General features: G+C 37.2%; 1 protein-coding gene across 5 annotated transcripts in view; it reads left to right on the plus strand.

Annotated features, from left to right (window-relative positions):
• Positions 1-24,991, plus strand: part of ARAP2 (ArfGAP with RhoGAP domain, ankyrin repeat and PH domain 2) — a 194,361-nt gene that overhangs the window by 30,157 nt on the left and 139,213 nt on the right. For all 5 annotated transcript variants that reach the window (XM_053901630.1, XM_019414538.2, XM_019414546.2 and 2 more), the window contains exons 7-8: positions 12,799-12,868; positions 19,910-20,030. In XM_053901630.1, coding sequence (XP_053757605.1) covers positions 12,799-12,868; positions 19,910-20,030 — 191 coding nt within the window. The remainder of the gene's footprint in view (positions 1-12,798; positions 12,869-19,909; positions 20,031-24,991) is intronic.

Genomic DNA, 24,991 nt, shown 5'->3' on the forward strand with positions numbered 1-24,991 from the left:
TGCTTAAGAATTTGTGGAGGAATACAGGGGTACCTGGGTGGCTCAGCTGATTGAGTGCCCGACTCTTGGTTTCAGCTCAAGTCATGATCTCTCATGGTTTGTGGGGTTGAGCCACGTCGGGCTCTGCATTGACAGTGTGGAGTCTGCTTGGGATTCTCTTTTTGACTCTCCCCCCACTCGGGTTTTCTCCCTCTCCCTCTCAATAAATAACTAAATTAATTAGTAAACTAAAAAGATAATTTGTGGAGGAATACAAAAACGCCCATGATGTATGTGTTCCTTGCCTTCTTTATGTCTTTCATTAGGGCAGAAAAAAAGGAAGTAAATAAAAATAAAACCTAAATGCCGAGTATAGTTGGTACAGAAAGGTCCTCAGAGTACAGAATTGTGAGGTTACAGGGGGGTTGAGAAACCATTTCTTCAAAGATCTAGGAATGAGAAGTGGCAGTTCAGTTGGCCTTTGGAAAATAGATGAGATTTTAACTAGCGTTTTTAGAAGAAATACTTTTCTGGATAGAGGGAGTGAAAAGGCACCAACATAGATGATACCTGGGGTACTGAAGTCTGTGGGATGGATAGCTGTGATTAGCTGGGTTATTTTATGGAAGATGTGAGTAAGCCTCTAGAACAAGGAGGTAGAAACTGCCAGTGGATTGCATGTTCAGGTTGAATAGAGAACTGAGGAAAATGAAAAAACCAGTGGTCAAAAATACCAAGAAAAGATCAAACCCCAGACAGTAGTTGGGAGTCAGACCACCCAGAAGCCAGTAATCCAGGACTTGGTGGGAGATGAGAGCTTATTACTCTTGGTGCCTTTGTCAGTGACTGATTTCGCAGTGTGTGCCCAGCGTGTCAAAGGCTACTTTAGTGGAGCGATTCCTCACCCTGGTACACAAGTGTGGGTGTGCCTCACATTTCCTGGGAATGCTGACCTCTGGCCTTTCAGTGAAAGCAAATGTAGTGCAAAGTTGACAAGTCTCTATCTGACCAAGATGTTATATACCAATCACTGTGTTGAACTTAAAGTTGAATCTTAGATCTTTGATAAAAAGTATCTAGTTGGCCATTTCTCAAATCATACTTTGTTTGTAAAGACTGTCCCAAGCAAATAAAAAGCCTCAATGTTTTATTTGTAGTTTAAGGAAACAATTTCTGAGTTTTAGTATTTATTAAATAACATGACTAATTTCTTTTAATCCATCTAGTGGCAGACAAATGAGTGAGGGTGTTGGAATCAGAAAGAAATTAGAGTTGTAAGCTATCTGTTGTTCATTTGCTATGTGACTCAATGTCTCAGGACCTCCATTTCCCACATAAAAGTGTAAGGTCAAGACTCCCTCTGTGGGCTCAGTTGGAAAAGTAGGTAACACTGGGCCTGACAACTGGGGTTGAATAAACCACAGTTTCCTTTCTCTTTAGAAGAGTATCACTTTATTTCAGACCTCTGATAATGTTAGTGAAAGTGAGTTCTAGTCAGTTCTTACCTTGGAAAATAGGATGTAAGGAAACCATGTGTTCACATTAAACTTACAAAACATTAACATTTTTTTCTTAATATTTATTTATTTTTGAGAGAGAGAGAGACAGAGTGTGAGCCTTGGGAGGGGCAGAGAGAGAGGGAGACACAGAATCCGAAGCAGTCTCCAGGCTCTGAGCTGTCAGCACAGACCCGGATGGCGGGGCTCGAACCCACGAACCACAAGATCATGACCTGAGCTGAAAGAAGTTGGACCCTTAACCAATTGAGCCACCCAGGCGCCCCCACATTAAACTTTTAAAAAAAGGTTTCTGGTGATTATAAAAGCATGTGGTTTAAAGTGTCAGAAAATTCTATGTGGCTTGTTAAAAAACACATAGCAATTTTCCTCCCCTCCCACATCATCACAAGAGACTGCCACTTTGAACTCTTTTTGTAGTTTCTTTTGGTATTTACTTTGTATTTATTAATAATGTTTAAAAAGAAAATTTTTTTTTTACAAAATTTTTTTTGAGTAGTCTCCATGCCCAGTGTGGGGCTTGAACTCACAACCCTGAGATCAAGAGTTGCATGCTTTACAGACTGAGCCAGCCAGGTGCACCTATCTTAATAATATTTTTATGCTATTTTTTCCCCCCTCACTTTTCAGTGTTAGGGATTATCTCTTGAGGTACTACCATAGAGTATAATGTTTATTCAATATTTTTTAATGTTTATTTTTGAGAGAGAGAGGGGGAGAGAGAGAGCGAGCACACATATACACACTCATGTCTGGTGAGGGGAGGAGCAAAGCGGGGGCACAGAGACTGATGTGGGGCTTGAACTCACAAATTGCAAGATCATGACCTGAGCTGAAGTCAGATGTTTAAATGACTGAGCCATCCAGGTGCCCTTAATGCTTATCCATTTTTATCTCTGTCCCCCGCTCCTTATTCTGGCAAAGACACAGTTCTTGTCTATCATCCATTTAATGCAATTGTATAAAATATTTAGATTGTGTCTGTATTTAGTTTTATACTCTTGTGACTATAAATGCTGCTCATATGGGAGGCTCTGTAACATAGGATTAATTTTTCTTTCATTTGTGATCTTTAGTTTTCCTTGGAATTTAAAACTTTTGATTTTTTTACTTGGGTTTTTTTTTTTTTTTTTAATCTCATTCATCTCAAATTTCTTCCTAAGAACTATAAGTCTGTGAAGTAACCAAAATACATATCAATTTCATCATCTCACAGTCTCTTAAGGAATCCTGTTTAGTTTGGGCTGGTGGTTCTCCAGTCCTGCTACACAATTAGCTGGTTAGCATTCTGTGGTCCTTTTGATTATTGTCCTAGGGATTCTCTATGTGCCGTGGTTTTGTCTTTCCTCAATATCCAATTGTCATGGTCTCACCACCAGCATACCCACCCATGCTCCTTGGAGCTTCCTCAGAAACAATGGGTAGGGGAGACAGTTTTTGAGACTTTGCATTTTTCAAAGTGTTGCTTTTTTTCCTAAACATGCTTACTGATAATTTATCATGGCTCAGAAGTCTTGATGAGAAAGAATACTCCCTTCAGATTAGCAATCCATAGTCTTTTAGATCATTGGTATTATAGAACTGGTATTGAGAAATCTGATTCTTGATCCTTTATATGTAGACTCTTTTTTAGTTCTGGGAGATTTTCCTGTTTTCTTTGTTAATTAGTCTGTTTTTTCTTTCTAAACTTTTTGGTAATTTGGCGTTGGACCTCCCACACCAAAATGTTGAAAACAATGTAGCTTTTCCGTGTTTCATTTCTGTGAAGTTTATTCAATTGTATTTTCTAACCTACTTTTGTTTTTTGTTATCCTATATTTAATATAAAAAGCACTTTCTTTGTTCTTTTATAGCTTATTGTTACTCTTCACGGACAGAATACCTTTCTGAAGATGTTCATGTTTTTTGAGGCTCTCTTTTCCTGTTCGGTCTGTTTCTTTTAATTTTATTTCTATTTTTTTGGGGGGGGGGTCATTCTCCATATTTTACCTTAGAGATGTTTCCCTCAAAAGTTTCATTTAAAAAACAAATTAATGTTTATTAGAGAAAATGAATGAGCGGGGGAGGGGCAGAGACAGAGGGAGACACAGAATCCAAAGCAGGCTCCAGGCCCTGAGCTGTCAGCACAGAGCCCAACACAGAGCTTGAACACACGAACTGCGAGATCATGACCTGAGCCACCCAGGTGCCCCTCAAATGTTTCATTTTTTTTTTTTTTAATTTTTTTTAACGTTTATTTATTTTTGAGACAGATAGAGACAGAGCATGAACAGGGGAGGGTCAGAGAGAAGGAGACACAGAATCTGAAACAGGCTCCAGGCTCTGAGCTGTCAGCACAGAGCCCGACTCGGGGCTCGAACTCACGGACCGTGAAATCATGACCTGAGCCGAAGTCGGCCGCTTAACCGACTGAGCCACCCAGGTGCCCCCCAAATGTTTCATTTTTAAAGTGAGATCTTGCAAAGCTGCTTAGAACAGGTTCTGATGAGTCCTGTTACTCATTTCTTGTAAGATGAGATGATCTTGCTGGACTTCTCTTAATATGTTTCCCTGGTGACGCCTCATACCATTATCTTTTAAATGAATCCTGGTAAACAGCTTTTTGGGAGCTTAGGGAAAGTGGACTTTGAGTGTAAATATCTGTGACACAGACTTTTGTTTGATTCTTCTGTTTTGAATACCGCCCCCTACCGTCAGTCATGTGTGAGTGTCCCAGTCCAGAGACGCTCTCCCATGTGTGTGATATGCAGTGAATGAAACTCTGGTTTCTGTTGAGCAAGAGGAGGGGCGTTTTTTCCAGCGGTGTGAAGAGAGGGAGGATTCTGGGATGGAGTGATGAGAGGTACAAGTTTATCTCTTAAATTGCTCTTCAACAAATCTTGTTTTTGGCACCCCACCCCCCCCCACCTCGCCTTCATAGTCACTTCCAGAGTTACTTAATGTCTTCCATTGTCTGAGACTTCCTGAGATTTTGTGGGTACATTGGTTTTCCTCCCAGATTGATCTGTTGCAGGCTTAGCCATCAGCTCTCTGAAACTTCCTAAGTCAGCCCTTCTCCTTCTTAAGGTTTCTGAATATTGTTCCTTCGTCTGCTTCTCTGATCATTGTTGGTTTATAGGTATTTGTTTATGTTTTTTTTAACCCTTTGAAACAACTTTGGGAGAAGTAGAGGTAAATGCAAGCTTTTAACTGATCATCTTAACTAGAATTTGGTTTCCGGTTTGTGTGTGTGTGTGTGTGTGTGTGTGTGTGTGTGTGTGTGTGTGTGTGTTTGTGTTTACAGAATATGACTCCATGAAATAGTTGTGAATCATTTAATATAGCTCTTCATATACCATGTCAAATAAGCACTTAGCTCTTTGTGAATATTTAAAAATTGGTAGTGACATATTAAAATTAATGCTCTATTGATTTCTGAACGCTTTTTTAGCACCTAGAATTCTACATTAAAATAACATTCATTTTTTCTCATTGAAAGAATTAGGTATAGCAGAGATAGAAGCTGGGATGTCAGAGAATTTTGCTTCGTTTTTGATTTTTTGGCCCCAATTCCTTTTGGTTCACATAATCTTGGTAACTATCATTTTGGTTTGCTTAAAAGTGAGGAATTGTGTTTTAGAATAGAAGAGTGATAGCATTTTACACTTGATCTTAGCCAAAAGGGCAAGAAGTGATAGTGCTGGCATTTTATAGAAATATAATAATTTCTTGCATCTGTATTTATAAAATACTTCATAACTAATATGGAATCATTTAAAAGCCTCATACTTAAAAGAGTAGATAAAATAAAAACTTAGCCAAATCAAAACATGAGTAATTAGATAAACAAAAATCTACACTTTTGGAAATTGTAGTAGTTCTAAAACATTGAGGCTAGTTAGGGTTAGAGTAGCAAATAAGATAAAATTTGCATGTAATTCTTCAGGATTATGTAAACAAGGCAGACAAATCTGGAACACCATGCTGCTGTCCTTTTCATTAGATACTGCTTAGAATAACTGAGAAGCATGTTTGTGATGATTTAAATTCCATGATTAATAAAAGCCATAAATTTGACTTAGTGCCTTTGAGGCTCATTTCATTTGTGTCATATTTAATGATAATTTGGTAGCCTTTGCCACCTTACATTAATATTGGTTACCATACCTATTTGATTTGGGGATTTTTTTTAAGCTAAAATATTGCATCTTTTTAAAAGCAAACAAAAATCTCCACAGCCCTGTTGGCACTTAAGAATGAAATTAAAACAGGAATACCTCTGTGTGAGTACTTGATAAATCCAGATTTGTTTGTATATGCACTGTTGTTAAAAAAAAGAATTTTTAAGATAACACGGTTTTGAGACAACAAAAACTGACACCAGGTGGTAAGGCTGTATTTATGATCGCAGTTGAAACTTCACACCAGCTGCCCTACTAGAGCTCAAGGGAAGAGTTTATAGAAATTCGTTCAGTAACGTGGGCACAAGACTTATAAATTATTCTAAAAAAGCTTCTTAAAGAAACGTTTCCCTTCAGAACCCTAAAAACAAAATAGGATAAAACCTAGGCTAATATGTTTCGTGTCTGCTCCACCTTTTTTCCTGAAGGAATTCTGAAGCACTTTGCAAAATTGAACTCACATATAAAATGGGTAGAGGTCAAATGTTACCACTGCCGAAAGGGATGTCCAGGATGCCTTGCTATAAAACGTACTAGAATCTATTTTGTGTAGCAGTTGAGAGCATGGACTTTGGGATCCGACTGCATGGATCTGACTCACAGATACGTTCTTTACTGGTTGCATGACAAGGTTTTTCAACTTAACCAGTGCCTGCGTGCCTTCACCTGTAAAATGGGAATAGTAATATTACCTCATGTGGTTGCTTGGAGGTTTAATGAATTAGTATTTGTTTTTGCCTTGCAGCAGGGCCTAGAACAAAGCGCAACAAACCATTTGCGTTTTTATTATGAGGATTATTATGGCAAATAAATTCTTAATTGATGCGTTAAAAATCTCTTTCCTGTGTTGTAATTCATTGTTATTTCATATCTAATTTGTGTCCTGTGACAGTAGAAACACAGTATTGGATGACACTGTATTTTATACCCTGTCTTATTTTTTTAACATTTACTAAGCAAATTAAGCTGTAAAGCAAAATTTTAGGGAAAAGCATAAGTTACATCAGAGTAAATGTTTACTCTTGTATCCTCTAATTGTGTGTCGTAGATTGATTTTACGTAATTCCGGTGGAATTAGCTGACTGATATCTAATAGTCTTTTTTAAAAATGTGAGGGAACTATATAACCGTTGCACAGAAAAGATAGTTCTTAAAAATTTAGTATTCATTGATACTTACTTTAAAATTTGAAACACCTTAAGTTCTCCCTGTTATTTCATTGAAATTTTAATGAATATGTAGGGTTTACCAACATTAAATCTGAGTTTTCATTTGCTAGAAAGGAGAATAATGTGAGAAAGGATATAAATGTAAGTTCTTATATTTAACTACCAGTTATTATAATCCAGTATTGAACTTACATGCAGAAAACAGTTAATTGAATGTTGATGTGTTTTATGAGAAAAATAGATTAAACAATATTTATATAAATTTAGTTTGGAAACATTTTGTATTGATTTGTATTTTTAATAACATGTCAAATGCATACTTTTTTACAAAGTATATTTTAAGTGTTTAACATAAAAAATGTATTTTTAAATTACATGGATATTAGTGATGAATTTTCCAAGTTTGATGATGAATTTTCCAAGCTTTCTGTAGGCTCTAATTTTTCTTTAATAACAAAATATTTTACAAAGCTTTTATTTTGTCATATTTAAAAAAAAAAACCCCTGATCTTTAGTATTTGAAAAAAACAAAACATGAAATTAAGGGTAAAATGTTTTAGTGGTGTTTGTCTTCTGAATATATAAATAATGCAGATTTGAGTAAGCATTTTTCAGTGAAAAATATGTTCCTGTGTTCATTAAATATTTATTAAGCACATTTTATTGCTAGAATCTGTGGCAGTTGCTGGTTTTATATTGATAAACAAATACTTTCTGCACTCAGGTATCTCAATTTCTAGCATGGGAGATGGGTGAAGCAAAGCAAATATGTAATTCCAAAATCTGCTAGGTGTCAGTAAGTGAAGAAATGGATCAAGAGACCAAGGAGCTCTGTAGGATTTAGGTGGCAGTCAGGTGGCTACTTGGAGGGGATACTTTCAAGATGATGTTTCAAGGATAAGGAGCTAAACATATCAAGAATAGGCCGGAAGCATTCTAAGTGGAGAAAATAGCCTCTGAGAAGGCGCGAGCAAGAACCAGTGTAGAGACAGGAAGCAATACGGCTGTAGGATTGTGTCCACTGGGTAGGTACCAACAGATTTGATGGCTGCCTGCATGAATGAATGGCAGCAGAAGGAAAGGACCATTAGTAGAATTGCCCAGTGGCTCTCTCGAACTACAGAATGGTTGTTTCTTCAGTTGCTACACCCTGTGGCTTTTCATTCCATTCCCCTGTGGGCTGGGACTTGTCCTGTTTACCTGTCCCTCCATAGGATTATTAGAAGGATTTAATAATATTTAAAAATATTGAGCTAAAATGGCTGAACACATCTAGAAGTTACCAGGTAGTTGTGAAAATTCAATGGTTGGGAAAATACCTCAGAGACTAATAAGTCTCCTATCAGCTGAGGTTTTGGTTGAGGCCTTGCTCAGAGAGCCAAGAATAGAGTGTGTCTTTGGTCTTTAGTGCCCGAGAGATGTGGTCAGATGGTGGTATCTTTGACCCCTAAACTGTCTGCCCTGTCTCTTTCTCTTCTCATTTTTCTGTGGATACAAGTGTTATACTCCTGGATGATGCCTCAGACCCCAAACTGTGTATCAGGTTGGTGACGGAATTCTAAGAAAGCTTTGGGAGTCCAAATGGCTGCAGTTAACAACCTTAAGTAAAACATATTAAAGTAGGCTCTAAACTTTCTTCACTCTATGCTTTGGCAGGTTTTGAAACTTGGGATTTAATTTTGAGTTTTCAGAAGTTTTCCTGTCTTGTGCCAACCTTTTTTTTTTTTTTTTTTAAGGTACCGATTATTTGAGTTTTAGTCACTGAGGTTTGTCATCTTGCTAAAGGAACTATGCTTGATCATGTCACTCATTCATTGGACAGATTTTTTTTTTTTTTTTTTTTTTTTTGGTGCCATACTTGTCTCTGTGTCAGTTGCTGATCATGTAGTAAGGGATGAAACACTCTTGGACTTTGTCCTTGGAAAGCATAAGATACGGTGTGGGAGGCAGAATTTGGGCAAGTAAACAAATGTATGTACGTACAGTTAGAGATTGTGCTCTTTGTTAGGAGGAAAAGGAGAGAGTGCTTTGAGAGAGGATAACTTTGTCATCTGCTTTGAATTAGCTCATCAGGGAAGGAATAATTGTGTAGGTAGTATGGGGGATCTCTGAAAGAGAAGTAGTTAGCAAAAGGAATAGAGGGGTAATGGAAGGTTCTAAGATCTCCCTACAGATGTTGATTATTTTTATTCTGAAGTGGAAGGTTATATATACTGTTGAGCTCATCTTACCACCATTCATAATGTAAGGTACGTAGAATCCACAACAAAATCTTGATTTACAGAATTATTGCTGACATTGTGTGGGAAGATCTGTATTTACCTGACTTCAAGTATGACAGAGATCAACATGACATGAGTACAAAATGATTAATTTGTTCAATGTATTATTATTGTGTGCTTAATATTTCTTATGTTTATAAGTAATATTCATTATGTTTAATGTTTAATGCTGGGAATTAATTTTTTTTAATAATAGACTTTTTTTTTTAGAGCAGCATTGGTTTACAGGAAAATTAAGCAGAAAGTACAGTTTCCAATTAGCCCCTTGTACATACCCCACTGTACACATTTTCTCATATTATTTACATCTTACATTAATGTAAGATTATTAAAATACTTACATGTTACTGCTTTTTTCAATATAATTTATTGTCAAATTGGCTAACATACAGTGTATACAGTGTGCTTTTGGTTTTGGGGGTAGATTCCCATGGTTCATCGCTTACATACAACACCCAGTGCTTATCCCAACAAGTGTCCTCCTCAATGCCCATCATCCATTTTCCCCTCTCCCCCACCCCACCCCCATCAACCCTCAGTTTGTTCTCTGTATTTAAGAGTCTCTTATGGTTTGCCTCCCTCCCTCTCTTTTTATAACTATTTTTCCCCCTTCCCTTCCCCCATGGTTTCCTGTTAAGTTTCTCAAGTTCCATATATGAGTAAAAAACATGCTATCTGTCCTTCTCTGACTGACTTATTTCACTTAGCATAATACCTTCTTACAGAAACATTGGGTGTTTCTGTAAGAAAACACAGACCAAGAGAAGTTAAAAAGAAGCAGAAAGATGATGAAAAAAGAGCTGACTGGTTAGTTTTGCTTATGATTTCAAAGTCTTTATTTTACTTCATAAGTAATTCGAATGCTTCTATGTGGAAATGTCTGCACTGATCAACTTTGAAACTTTTCTCTCAATTTGATCAGGTTTGCTCTAATTTTATGTGAAGCAGAATAGATCAGTGTGGGAGGCTCACTGTATTTCACTTGAGTGAAATACAAGCTTGAGCTCCCTTTCTGCAGCTCAGAAAACAGCTGGGAAGACAAGGTCTCCATACTTCTAGAAGTTCTTTTTCTATCTTTAAATCTTATAAAAACCACAGAATATTATACCAATCCCTTATTTGAAGCATGTTAGAAAACTACAAAATGGTTGTTATTTACATATTTGTTTACAAATGACTTTATTTAAACAGGAAGTTAGCTCTTATAGATGATCTGTGTTAAAAGCTAAAAGTATCTATATTGTGTCAAGTAGAGAAAAGTCACTTAGAGAATAGGATTATCTCACTTCAGGGAAGGGTTCTGAAAACAAACAAAACAAAACAAAACGAAACCCAAGTGGAAATTGGTTCTTCATTTTTCTCTTAAATAGTCAGAAAAAGTTTTTTTCTTTCCAACCTAAATAGGAAACATGTGATTACATTTTTTGCTTTGTTTCTCATTTTTAGTAATCATTTTAAACTGCATTTGCCTTTCATCGGATTCTTTTTGAAAAATGTTAATATTTTAGTGAATTTTGGATGATTGTAAAGGATTTTGTATACAGGGCTTTTTTCAGCTCATTTGATGAAAATTAAGTAATTTTTATTCAGTTGACAAAGCTTTGTTATTTTAGCAAAATATTGCTAAATGCTCCAAAGCAAAAGTTAAGGTAAAATAAAATAAATGCTATAAGCTTAATGAAGGATGAAAGTTTATATTCTCTTTTTTAAAATATTAATTAACTTTTAAGTAAACTCTACCCCCGGCATGGGAGTAAGAGTCACATGCCCTACCAACTGAGCCAGCCGGGTGCCCCTATATTGTCCTTATTAAAGGGTTATTTCCGTCAGGGAAATGGGTGCAATGATAGTGTTTCTGGCTACACTTTCTTTTGCACTCAGCCTTATGAATGAGGATATTAATACTGGTAACAGGATCATGGCTTTACTTATTCAAATTTTGTATTTGATCTACAATGTTACATTGGTTCTAGATGTACAACATAGTGATTCAACATCTCTGTAAGTCATGCTGTGCTCACCACAAGTGTAGCTACCATCTGTCACCACACAACATTATCACAGTATCATTGACTATATTCCCTCTGCTGTATCTTTTATTCCCATGACCTATTCATTCCATAACTGGAAGCCTGTATCTTTCACTCTCCTTCACCCATTTTACCCATCCTCCTACCCCTCTCCCCTCTGGCAACCATCAGTTGTCTGTTTATGTTTGATTCTGCTTTTTGTTCATTTGTTTTGTTTTTTAGATTCCACATATGAGTAAAATCATAAGGTATTTGTCTTTCTCAGTTTGACTTAGTTCACTTAGCGTAATGTTCTCTAGGTCCGTCCATGTTGTCACAAATGGCGAGATCTCCTTTTTTATGGCTGCATTATATTCTGTTGTATATATATGTATATGTATACATGTATATGTATACACATGTGCACACACCACATCTTTATCCATTCATCTATGAATGGGCACTTGGGTTGCTTCCATATCTCGGCTGTTGTAAATAATGCTGCAGTAAACATGGGGTGCATATATTTTCCCAGAATCCTGTGGGGTTTTTTTTGTTGTTGTTTTTTGGGGTTTTTTTTTTTTTTTTTTTTTGGTTGTTGAAATACTCTGTAGTGAAATTATTCAATCATATGGTATCTTTAATTTTTTGAAGAAACTCCATGCTGTTTTACACAGTGGTTGTACCAATTTACATTTACACCAACAGTGCGCGAGGGTCCCTTTTTCTCCACATCTTCAACACTTGTTATTTCTTGTCATTTTGATTCTAGCCATTCTGCTGTAAGGCAGTATCTCTTTGCAGTTTTGATTCACATTTTCCTGATGATTAGTGATGTTGAACGTTTTTTCTTGTGTCTGTCGGCCATCTGAATATCTTGTTTGGACAAATGTCTATTCAGGTCCTCTTCCCAATTTTTAATTGAATTCTTTGCTTTTTTGGTGTTGAGTTGTGTAAGTTGTTTATACATTTTGAATATTCAGCCTTTACCAGATGTGTGAATTTCAGATATCTTCTCTCATTCAGTAGATTGTCTGTTTTGTTGATAGTTTCCTTCAGTGTGCAAAAGCTTTTTATTTTGATGTAGTCCCAATAGTTTATTTTTGCAATTGTTTCCCTTGCCTTAGGAGACATATCTAGAAAAATGTTCCTATAGCTGATGTTAGAGAAAATACTACCTATGTACTCTTCTAGGATTTTGGTGGTTTCAGGTCTCATATTTAGGTATTTAATCCATTTTGAGCTTATATTTACGTGTGGTACTAGAAAGTGGTCCACTTTCATCCCTTTGCATATAGCTGTCCATTTTTCCCAGCACCATTTATTGAAGAGACTGTCTTTATCCCATTGTATATTCTTGCCTTCTTTGTGGTAGGTTAATTGACCGTATAAATGTGGGTTTATTTCTGGGACCTCTATTCTGTTCCTTTGATCTATGTCTATTTTTGTGCCAGTATCGACAGTATCATTGTTTTAAATACCTATTTTAACTGATTAGGAAGTGTCATTTATGTATTATTAGCTACATACCATTACAAAAACTGTACATTGTCATAGCCTAGTGTTTTCTACACTGATTAACAACAAATAGGAATGTACTCAACACAGTTACATTACAAATGTATTTAAAAGCCAAGTTCATGATACTTGAATGTCCAATAACAATTTCATATGTCTTACAGAAAACGCATGTTTCAGAAGAGATGGGTGAAATTTGATGGCCTTAGCATTTCTTATTACAATAATGAGAAGGTAAGTACATTTTATAGTTCTCAAAGATTGTCTTACACATATAAGATGTATTTCAGTATACTAAGCAAGCAATTCGATTTTTAAGAGCAGGAGTTGGATTATCAACGTGAAAAGAGTTTATGCAGGGTGAAACATTCTTTTCATAGTTTAACTTTTCCTTGACATATACAATTTTGATTAAAAAAATTATACATCCAGCAATTATTTATGGAGTAACTTCTACAAACTATAGGAATTGTGAATGACCTAAGGATGGATAAGAAATGGTCTTTATCCTAGAGAACACTAAAGAATGTTTACCAGAGGATACTACAACTAGGAAATGGCAACAAAGAGAGGTTACTTTGTACTCTGGAAGGGTATAGAAGAAACAAAGAAGGCTTCTTGCATGAGATTTCTTTTGCTATGAGTCTTGACAAAAGAGGAACGTTTGTACATTGAGACTAGAGAGAACAGAACATGCCTATTTAGAGAACAAATAACATGTCCAGGTGGGAAATCAATTTTCTGATTAGAAAATAGAGTATATGAAGGAGAATTGCGGGAGATGAAGCTGAGAAGGTTCTTTGGGGTTAGAGCTCATTGAATATCTTGATGTGAAAGTGGTCCCAGTTTAGTCTTTAGGCAAGTGAGTCTTAACCACATGATACTGTTTTCATCATGTCTTCATTAGGTATGAGACAGTCTGTATTTTTAGATGTGGGCTGAAATATTTGACATGTTATATCTGCACGTGTTTGCCACACGTTACTTATCTACATATTTATATTTACAAATACATATATTTGCACACACACGTATAGTTAGGTAAAACAAAAACTGAAGACGTTAACAGTTGTCAAATCTGGGTGGAGGATATATGGATGTCCATTGTAGAAATCTTTCAACTTCTCTGTGTTTGACGGTTTCCTTAATGAAAAGCTGGAACATACAAATATATCATATTTTTGGTTAATTAAAATCAGGTAGTTTTATAGTCTTAACTACGTACAGTCCCTTAACATACTCATTTAACACATAAGCACATTTTCTTATTTATAGCTTATAACTTAACATTATTTTCTCATAAGGAGATTTTCACTTCCTATTGTGATATTTATGGCTTGAATAGAAACTTAAACTCCCTTGTATATATTTATTTTTCAGTGCTACAGGGCAGAAGAGAATTTGCTTTTAGATAGAAAGTAGCATACACTTACATGCTACAATATTAAGAACAATAGAAAGCTTAGAGAAGTATTTAATTATTTGGTTTCACTTTGCAGAGATCCAAATAAAGCATCAAATAAATTTGAACACACTTTTTAAAAAATGTTTCTTTATTTATTTTGAGAGTAAGAGAGTATGTATGCACAAGCAGGGTAGGGGCAGAGAGAGGGAGAGAGAATTCCAAGCAGGTTCTGTGATGCTAATGTAGAGCCCGACGTGGGGCTCGATTGCACGAACAGAGTGAACCACTCAGGTGCCCCTAAACACACCTCTTGGAGGTTTGCAGGATGGTGGGATAAATATTTTTTGAAAGCTGTTTTTTTTGCCTCAGCTATTGTTTTTAGTTTGCTTGTACATTTGAACGTTGAGACTTTCTGTGCCAGTGGTGGGTATGATGTGGTCTCTGTGGCTGAATCTGACCTCTAGTTTTTTTCAGCAGCCGTGCCATTCTCTGGTTTGATGGAAATGAGGGGAAGTCTATTCAGGAGGAGACAGGCTTCCATGCCATGAGGCTCTATTGGCAGTGGTCTCATGATCTCCATTTGGGAAAGAGAATTTCTGGTATCTGTGTCCAACTGGACTCATTTCTGTTTGTCCTTTAAAAGCTCATCTCAGGGTTCCTGTGTGGGTCAGTCGGTTAAGCGCCAGACTTTGGTCAGGCCATGATCTCACAGTTCGTTGAGTTTGAGCTGCGTGTTGGGCTCTGTGCTGACATCTTGGAGCCTGGACCCTGCTTTGGATTCTGTGTGTGTCTCTCTCTCTGCCCCTCCCCTGCTTGAGTGCGCTCTCTCTTGCTCTCTCTCAAAAAATAAACATTAAAAAAAAATTTTAAGCTCATTTCAGCTGCAGTGAGATGAGTGCCTGTCACATTTTTATATATTGATACAATGAAATAATGCAGCCTTGGTTTGAAATTGTGATAAAAAGTTCATGTTAAAAATAACGTTGATAAATTCTCTAACTTAACAATTTTTTAAAAATTTGAATCATTTTCTGTGGCATTTCATTCCTTTACTATCCAGATGATTGGTTTCATCTTGGCAAAAAATAAAAACATTGGAATGTTGCCTAAAAGGAGATATAGTTTCCATTGTGACCCTCTTGCAGAAGAGTGGATTGGGTTGGAGGACTGGGAAGAGGGCATTTTAAGGCCAGTGTCCAGAAGGCGCAGGTGTGGCAATTGCTGCTGTCTCAGATGAGTGTGTAGTTTTACTGGGCACGTGCACCCAGTAGTTAGGCTTTTCAGTGTTTTAAAGGTGCAACCGAGGAGTGTGTGGTTGGGCACACCTGTGCATTTTCCCTGGTTTTCCTTCCCTTTTGTCAATGCTGCTCAGTCACCTCTCTGCAAGAACGTTTTCATTGTATTGCTGAAAATGGCATTATCCCAACAGCCCTGATATCTTGTCACCTGCCAAGAAATCTAACTCACCCCTATTCTCACTCAGCTGTGGGCAGAATTGCCCTGTGGTCGTTTCATTGTCTGGAAGTGGTAGGAGATAAGTGACAGACTTGACCTTGATATCTGTCTGTTATGGGCTCAAGGGATGCTTTACAATTTCTGTCCTTAAGGAAAATTTTGCACTCTGAAAAACACAATCATTCTGAGCCTGTTGTCTTTTTTCTCCTCTACATTGTCTTTATCGTGTGTTGTTAGAAGTGAATGTAAAATCAACTTATGTAGTATTAAAAATTATGAGATTTCTTGGGATCTCAGATGATAAATGAGCCATTAGAGAAACTATAACTTCCTGAGGTTAAAGAGACATGATAATTAGCTTGTTAAGTACATTTTTATCACTCCGGGGGAATTTATTTTTCTGTTCCTCTTACAGAGTACTTACCTGTTAAATATGCTACTATTATGGGCATGTGGGCGGGTTACTTTTTTGAAGGAACTGTTTTTTAATCTCGTTAAGCAGATCTAGAGGAAGGAAAATTTCCTTGTTAATGATAACATTTTAACTCAACAAATGCTTAATCATCTCACTGGAGATATGTTTTTATAAGCTTCTGTGATTTTTAAGCAAAGTAAGATTTGAGGATGGATCACCTTAGAGCTGAAGTGTAAATGTTTTTGGACTTTGTATTCTCAGTCTGCTCTCTGCCACTATAGATGTGTAGCCAGAGAGGTCCTCGAGCTGTCCCCAAAGGTACTATGCTCTTTCCCACATCTGAGGTTCCTGACACTGGGGAGACACTTTCCCACTTTTTTTATTCCTGTAGCACCACGTCGTCTAGTCTTGCCTAGTATTGCCATCATAACCCACCTGCATTTATTGGGGTTCCTTTAAGCCCGTCAGTCACGTATTTCTTTGCGTGACTTTGTTCAGTGGTGTCTGGGTACACACTGTGGGGAACGTGAGCGTATCTTTCTTCCTGTATTTTCACCTGCATGTTTTTGCGCTTTCATCTGAACGTTCTGAACCGTTGCCATCCATCAGAATCCTGTGTAAACTTCAAGATCCATTTTTTATCCCCCTCAATGAAGCCTTTTAAAATTTATTCCAACTATGACATTTGCACAATAACATGCAAGGAAGATTAGAAGTAAAAGAAGCTGAAAGTAGGGAGGCAAATCAGGGGAGTATGCAGTAAATCAGACATTAATTTATCTGGGTGTAGGCTGTGTAGGCCAGTGGAAGTGTTAAAAATGAATTTAGAAAAATACGAAAAATGAGCTGTCAGAGTTTGATATGATTGTGATTGATTGGTCATAGAATTCATTCATTGAGAAAATACTTCAACAGTGCTGATTATGTGAAAGGTATGAGGAAAATAGACATATGACCCACAGTGTCTTTGGGGAGACTATTAATCAAATGATCACACAGTAGATATAAAAATCACCATTTGAATTGTAGTTAGTAATTGCTATTAAGGACAAACGCAGGTTGCTCTTAGCCTAAATTAAGGTTATCTGACCAGGTGAAAAGAGACTGGTCAGAAAACATTTCTTCTGGAGCATCTATTTATGCTGAAATGTGAAGGATGTAGAGGGAGTAACTATGTGAAGCTGGATTTGGACAACATTCCTTGAAGAACAGAGTAAGAAAAGGCACTGTATTGGGCAGAAACATGGTGTGTTAGAACCGCAAAGAAGGCTCATGTGACTGGAGAGAGTCCGAGAGTAGAAGGGAGGAAGTTGGTGTGTCGCTATAGAGAGAGTCCTGAATTATGCGGGTGCAAAGGATTGACACGAATCAAAGACTATTTAAGACTGACTAGAAGAGCGAGATTTAATGAACAGGTTACAGAGGGGAAGGGTATGTTTTCAGGAGATGATTTAAAGTGTGAGGTGCTTATGGGATAGTTATATATACAATTGACGACTTGAAATATGGGGCTGGAGTTGACCGAACAGAGTTGAGAATTTTCCTCAGAAAGTTGGTAGCTGAAAGTTGGTAAGAAGGGATTTTTTTTTTAGAAAATATAAAAAACAAAAACAAAAAAATATACACAAAAAACCCCCAAACAAACAAAAAGGAAAACCAAGAGAAGAAAAGCTGCCTTGTACTTACTTCTTGACATCCTTCTTTTTCTGTGAGGTTGCCCGCTCAACATCTTCAATTACAGTTCAGGTATCTTATCAGTTTTGGCTGTGTGAGGGGATGTGGGAAAGCTTTTGTGGCATTGGCATTTTAAATGGTGTTGAATGCATAGAGTTTTGATATGTACATATAGTAGTCCGGGATGGCAGATTGGAGCAGAGGCATTGGAAGAGAAGAAGCCAACAAAGGAGTAAGAGGGAAATAGGATAGTATAGTGTATCTTGTCAACTGGCAGAGGATAACCTCCCAGTAGAACACCATGTTGCTGACGGTGACTGTTCCTTACCTCTCTGGTATGCATGGCAGAAGTTTGCCACTGAGAGGAATATGACCTTGGCACTTGTTCTCTGCATGGAATGGTTTAAATTAAAAAAAAAAAAGTTCAATTTTATGAGAGAGAGAGAGACAGAGCGCAAGCAGGGGAGGGGCAGCAGAGAGAGACACACACAGAATCCTAAGCAGACTCCAGGCTCTGAGCTGTCAGTACAAGAGCCTCATGTGTTGCTTGAACTCACGAACTGCTGGATCATGACCTGAGCCAAAGTTGGACGCTTAACCAACTGAGCCACCAAGGTGCCCCTTTAAAAAATTTTTTTAATGTTTATTTATTTTTGAGAGAGAAAGAGAGACAGAGCATGAGCAGGAGAGGGGCAGAGAGAGAGGGAGACACAGAATCTGAAGTAGGTTCCAGGCTCTGAGCTGTCAGTGCAAGAGTCTGACACGGAGCTGGAACTCACGAACCACAAGATCATGACCCGAGGCGAAATCTGCATGGAATGGTTTAATTTTTTTTTTTTTTTTTCCTAACAAGTTGCTTCAGATACTTTGGGGTCTGCTCAAAAATGAGGGTTCCATGAATACTGGTGTAAATAGTAGAAGAAGCCCCATAAAGATGTGTTCAAATTCTTCTGATATTTAAGATCTTTCGAAATGTGTCCTTTGATGTAAGTTTCCAGATTCACCTCTTTTGACTCTACACTGTGGATCCTCTTATTTCTCTCCTTACACCTCTATTATTAATGCTGTCTAACCGGTTATCTGGTAAACTTAAGGTTTCTTCAAGTCAGGCTCTAATATCATTATGTCTGTGAAAACACATCTGATCTCTTTTAAGCAGAACTGAGAGTTCCACATCTTTGTGCATGTATATTCCATGGTTTGTGCTCAGTTTTAAACTTTTCTTTCATTACATTAGCTGGGTTTTCATTTTGAGACTCCTTGAATGTATAAATACTATTTGGAATTTTCTTCTTTTTTAAATTTTTTTAACATTTATTTATTTTTGAGACACAGAGCGGGAGAGAGTGTGCACACACGTGAGCGCGAGCAGGGGAGGGGCAGAGAGAGAGGGAGACACAGAATCCAGAGCAGGCTCCAGGCTTCAGGCTCCGACTGTGAGCACAGAGCCCAGTGCAGGGCTCGACCTCACGAACCATGAGATCATGACCTGAGCCAAAGTCAGCTGCTTGACTGACTGAGATGCCCAGCTGCCCCTGGAATTTTCTTTCCAACACGAGGCCCAGTAAATATTACACACTTAATAGCTAAATAGCTGAAATGGTGGGGTGGTCATTGTGATGAATGGTGTTGGTGGATCCAGAAAAATGAAGACAGAGAAAGCTACCAAGAGTCTTCAGGATGATCTTCTTGAGCAAAATGATAAAATGTAAATGCCAGTTGCATACAGCCCCAGTTGTAATACGTATGTGCCAATTGCAAACAGTCCTATCCATCTTTTTAATTCTTTTGTCTTTTTTATTGGGGAATTACAGGTAAAGTGATGCAGTTGTGATATTAAGATAATGATTAGAATCATTGAGTAATATATTTAATATAATCCAGCAATCTGGGGTTTGAGATACATTTTGTTCACAATGTGTAATAGCAGTAGTTTTGAAATAGTTTAGTTACAGTACCCATTATGGCCAGCAGATGCCTGCAAACACCATAAAATCATTTTGATCAGATTGTTTTAAAAACATAGTGTTGGTTTTTGGAACTGTATATTGCTGGTCTAGTACAATTGTGTTTGATTCTTTGCCTTTTATTTTTAATTCCAGATGAGAAAATTGAAAAGATATCTTACTTGAAAGGGCCACTTAATATTTTCCTTTCTGAGGTGTTAGGTGTGAATGAGGATATATATACTATTTGTATGTCATCTAAAAAATTTAGATTAAAATTATGAAAGAGAAGCAGCTGTAAATATGCTACCATTCTATTTCTGATAAGGTCATGAGAATTGCATTTTAATTTGTCTTATTTTTTTCTCTAACGAACACAGGAGAAGTATTCAAAAGGAATAATTCCTCTTTCTGCTATATCTACGGTACGAGTTCAAGGAGACAACAAATTTGAAGTTGTTACAACACAAAGAACTTTTGTTTTCAGAGTAGAAAAAGAAGGTAAGATTAGTTTTTTATCTTTGTAAAAACACTCAGACATTAATTTCTGACCAATCAGAAGATTGATAAACCAATTAAGCTGCAAATGTCAAGAAATCTTTAAATATGTTACTTTTAAATAATTTACATTTTATGTTCTTTTGAATGCCCTAATAAACAAGTTGACAAGTCATTTGTTTTTCACTATTCTTGCATGCAGCAAATACTTAGGATCTACTAAGTGACAAGAATTCTTCTAAATTCTGGATATATGGCAGTGGAAAAAAAAAGTAGGCAAAAATCTCTGCTCCTGGAGTCCATGTTTTAACTGTTGTTTTGATAATGCAGAGTAGTTATTTGATATGCAAAAACATTTTTCTAACTATTAAAAGTTGGTTTTATGGAAGTTTCCTTAGGCAGGTTTAACTGAACACATGTCATACTAACACAGATTTTGGAACATCTTTTATATTTTTTAAAATTCTTTTTACCTTCATCATCTGCTATAGGTCAGTTGATGGTGAAAATTAGATGGCATGTAGTTGGGTTGTGGATGGAGTCATTTTAAATCCTTAGATCTTTTCTGACTTTTGGAGGTGGGAAGGAGGGAGAGCTGGGAGAGCTAAGAGTTCTCTGTTGTATACTTTGACTATCAATATATCATTACTATATATTGTAACATACTGCTTTTAAATGATATAGGTAAAGCCATATCCATTAATTAAAGAATTATAATTTTAATTTATTGTAAATGTTTTATTTTAGTATAGATTATAGCTCAGCTTGATTTTGAAAGTACTTCTTGGTACTTAATTGAATAATGATGATATGGAGAACTTACTAAATACTTGTGCTTCATTTTTCACAATGATCTTGTGAGAGATGTAGGTTTTACAACTGCTCAATTTTACACATCACAATTTACATCTTTATAAACTATAACAATATTAGCTATATTGGGGGCAGTATTTGTCTTTTTTATACTGCTAGATTCCTAGAACATATACCAGTGCATGGCAAATGAATGAGTGAATCATTCATTCAATGAATGAATGAAAACATTCAATGAATCTTATATATTCCTAGAAAGCTTTCATTATTCCTTGGGATAATCAGTAACTCATAAATTCCAGCTGCTGTTCACACTGAAGCAGCTTTTTTTCACTGTGAATCACTAGCCATTTGTGAGATCAACTCAGTGGTTTCTGATGGTATTTTAAAAAACCCCCCCGGGGCGCCTGGGGGGCGCAGTCGGTTAAGCGTCCGACTTCAGCCAGGTCACAATCTCGCGGTCCGTGAGTTCGAGCCCCGCGTCGGGCTCTGGGCTGATGGCTCAGAGCCTGGAGCCTGTTTCCGATTCTGTGTCTCCCTCTCTCTGCCCCTCCCCCGTTCATGCTCTGTCTGTCTCTGTCCCAAAAATAAATAAAAAACGTTGAAAAAAAAATTTTTAAAAACCCCCCCAAAACAGAAAAACAAACATGGAATAGAATAAGAACTATCAAAGTGCCTCGCTTGAAGTTAGCATTGTATTGTGAGAGCTACCTAGGTATCTATTGTACATACATAATGGAAAGAGTGTTTCTTACTTGACTTGCTATTTAAAAAGGCATTGAGAGCTATAGTCTAGGGAAGGGGTTGGCAAAACATGGCTTATAACCTAAATCTGACCTCTGCTTGTTTTTATAAATAAAACCTTTTAGATCAGAGCCACTGTCGTTCATTTACATATTGTCTGTGGCTGCCCTTGTGCCTCAGACAGCACTGAGTAGTTGCAGAGTGTATGGCCAGGAAAGCCTAAGAAACTCTCTTCTCGACTGGATATCCTGAGGATCTTTCCTTATGCTTTGGTTTCCTCTGCCCAGAAGGTGACTGTCTGTTTCTTTCAGGTGCTTATCACTTTCCCCTTGGCTTCTCAAAACGAATTTAACATATGCCACATAACTTGCGTGTTAAGACAGACCATACTAAATAAAGCTTCCAACCTGTGTGGAAATCTGTTTAGCCATATTTACTTACTGTAGTTAAAAGTTAAACAGACACATTTAAGTAGAATATATCAACCCACACGTTTCAAAGTTACATGTTTACAATCAACCAATGTCCTTCTGTGATATGTAGTTCATGTGTAGTTCATATATCACATAATTGATACATAAATAGTATAATTGCAGTCAAACTTTGGTATAAATTATTATTTGTTAAATAAGTCTTAGGTCTCTAAGTTTTAAAAGCATGAAAATACTGCTTCAGTAAAAACTGAGACTATCCAAATGGAATTACTGAGTAAGTTATTTTCATTGAAAGTCATTTTTACGTAGTAACTAACATTTTTAAAGCTAGATATACGTAGATGTGTGTGTGTGTATGCATATATGTGTAAATGGTGTATGTGTGTCTATGTATTTAGTATGGAACCTTCAACAAGATGCTAAGTATGTTTTCTTGTTTTTTTTCTCCTTTCCTGAATACAAATGGTTGATTATTTTTTACTTTCTGGGAATTGAGAAATCAACCTTAGTGGCTTATGAAATATTTGACTTAATGAACTTTAAGCCAGATGAAACTTTACTTCAGTCTAATGAAGAAGCAAGATGAAAGTTGAGAACACAAAGGGAAAATGGTTCGACATCATAGCAGAAATGAATTCTCCATTTTTGATGAGAAGGTTCTGAAAATCCTATGTACAACAGCTACCCTGTCTCCCCTGTAACCAGTGTCCCTATTTCTAAACTGCTGCATTGCCCACTGGCATTTCTTACATAGGTTACAGCTTGGCAATTTTTTCCCACAAAGTTTCAAAGGCTTCAATTCCCCCATGTTTCTTAGTGCGGTATTGTCATGCTCTTAGTTGAAAGTGAATTATATTGAGGTAATAGCATTTTGTAAATACTCTTCCTAAAATAAAAAATTTAGTCGGATTCCTTTGGAATTGGCCAGAGGGTCATAACCGCTGATGATCTTTCCAGTCTGTATTCCCTGGCACCTGTGGCCGCACATACAGATGCGGTACTTCAAAAAGAAGGTGATGTTTTGAGTCGGCAGTTTGCATCCTTAGAAAAGGGCTTAAGAATTCTGAGTGGTCGTCATTTGTGTTCCGGGGCCATTTTCAGTACTGGCGATCAGCCGTAGGCTCATGTTCCTGTCCACCTAAGCTAATTCTAAACCCCTGGGAGGCAGGCAGCTGTTTTTCCTTTCGACTCTGTTTCCAGACAGCATTTTACAGCCCTCCAGTGGCAGCAATGATACTGAAAGCTTATTTATTTATTATTTGTTTTTTAAATTTTTATTTATTTTTTTAACAAACATTTGGGTTAGAAACATATGTTTCTCTCAGTTATTTTGGACAAGTAGACTTACCTGCCTTGAAATAGTCAATGTTTTTAGAAGTGAGTCATGGAGCATTAACTGGCTGGAGTGAGAGCCAGGGGAATTATAAGTTCTTCACTGTCAGGGCAGCTGGAATGGCTCAGTCAGTTAAGTGTCCTACTCTTGATTTTGACTCAAGTCATAGTCTGACGCTTCATGGGATCTAGCCCCACATCGGGCTCTGCTCTGACACTATGAAGCCTGTTTGGGATTCTCTATCTCTGCCTCTCTGTCCCTCCCCTGCTCTCTCTTTCTCTTTCAAAATAAAAAAATAAACTTAAAAAAAAAGTTCTCCATTGTATAGTGGATTATCATACTAGGTCGCTAACTGTGGAGTCATTCTTGAATCTTTTCCTTTCATATCTCGCATCCAGTCCATCAGCACATCTGATCATTTCGACTTTGGAAATATGCCTGCATTCTTAATTCTCAAAACCTCTGTCATTACGACTCTAATGCAAGCCACTGCCTCTATCTGGGTTTTGTAATAACCTCCTTTGATCGACTGCAGGCCTATTTTTCTACACAGCTGTCAGGGATCATTCATCAAAGAAGTCAGATCACGTCCATCCACTTCAGATGCTGTGTTGTCTCTCCATCTCACTGAGAGTAAAGTACTTCTGTCCAAGAGCCCCTACGTGCTCTGGTTCTGGTCTGTTTGTCCTTATCTCCTTCTGTGCTCTCCCTCACTCACTGCATTTCAACAATTCTTCTGTTGCTCCAGGGCATTGGCACTGACTGCTGCTTTCTTTAACCTGGAATGCTCTCCCACCAGCCATCCTCCTGACTTGCTCCATCACTTCCTCTTTCTTTAGGCTTTGGCCTAACCATTGCCTTCTTTCTGAGGCTTTTTCTAGTACCCAGCTTAAGAAGTTGATATTTCTTATGTGCGCCATCCCTTGCTTTTTCTTTGTCCCCTTGCACTTGTCAATGTGTAATAGATTACATATCTGTGTTTTATTGCCTTCCTCCTTTGACCAGAGGGCAAACTCCAGGAGAGTAAGGCTGAGGTCTGTTTTGTTCACGCTTGCATTCCTGGTATTCAGAATAGGTCTTGGAACCTAGTAGGCACTCAGGAAATATTTGTGTGAATGAATGGTTATTGATTTTATGAACAGCCATGGTGTATGCAGGTACTTTCTTCCCTAAAATTGATCATGGGTTACATTGACGACTTTTTGGTTCAGTTATATTAGCATATCAAAAGTAAAGGTCCATCTGAAGCATTAGCTTCTGTCACTAATCTTATACACAGCCCTCATGTTACCCAAGTATAATTATCCCTAGTATAATCAATCCTTTATGCTGCTAATGAATATGCCTACTCCTAAATGCAGTGGTCAGAGAATATTGTCTCTCCTGTTGGTTTTTGTTGTTGTTGTTTCTTAACTTTTTTTTTTTTTTTAATGTTTGCTTATTTGAGAGAGTGAACATGAACAAGTGGAGGAGGGGCAGAGAGAGGTGGGGAGACAGAATCCTGAACAGGCTTAGTGCTGTCAGTGTAGAGCCCAATGTGGGGCATGATCCCATGAACCCATGAGATCATGACCTGAGCCAAAATCAAGAGTAGGACACTTAACCGACTGAGCTACCCAGGTGCCCCTTTACTTTTTGTT

The sequence above is a fragment of the Panthera pardus genome, unplaced genomic scaffold (genome assembly GCF_024362965.1).
Source record: "Panthera pardus isolate Hobbes unplaced genomic scaffold, ASM2436296v1 HiC_scaffold_13, whole genome shotgun sequence".
Lineage (NCBI taxonomy): Eukaryota > Metazoa > Chordata > Mammalia > Carnivora > Felidae > Panthera > Panthera pardus.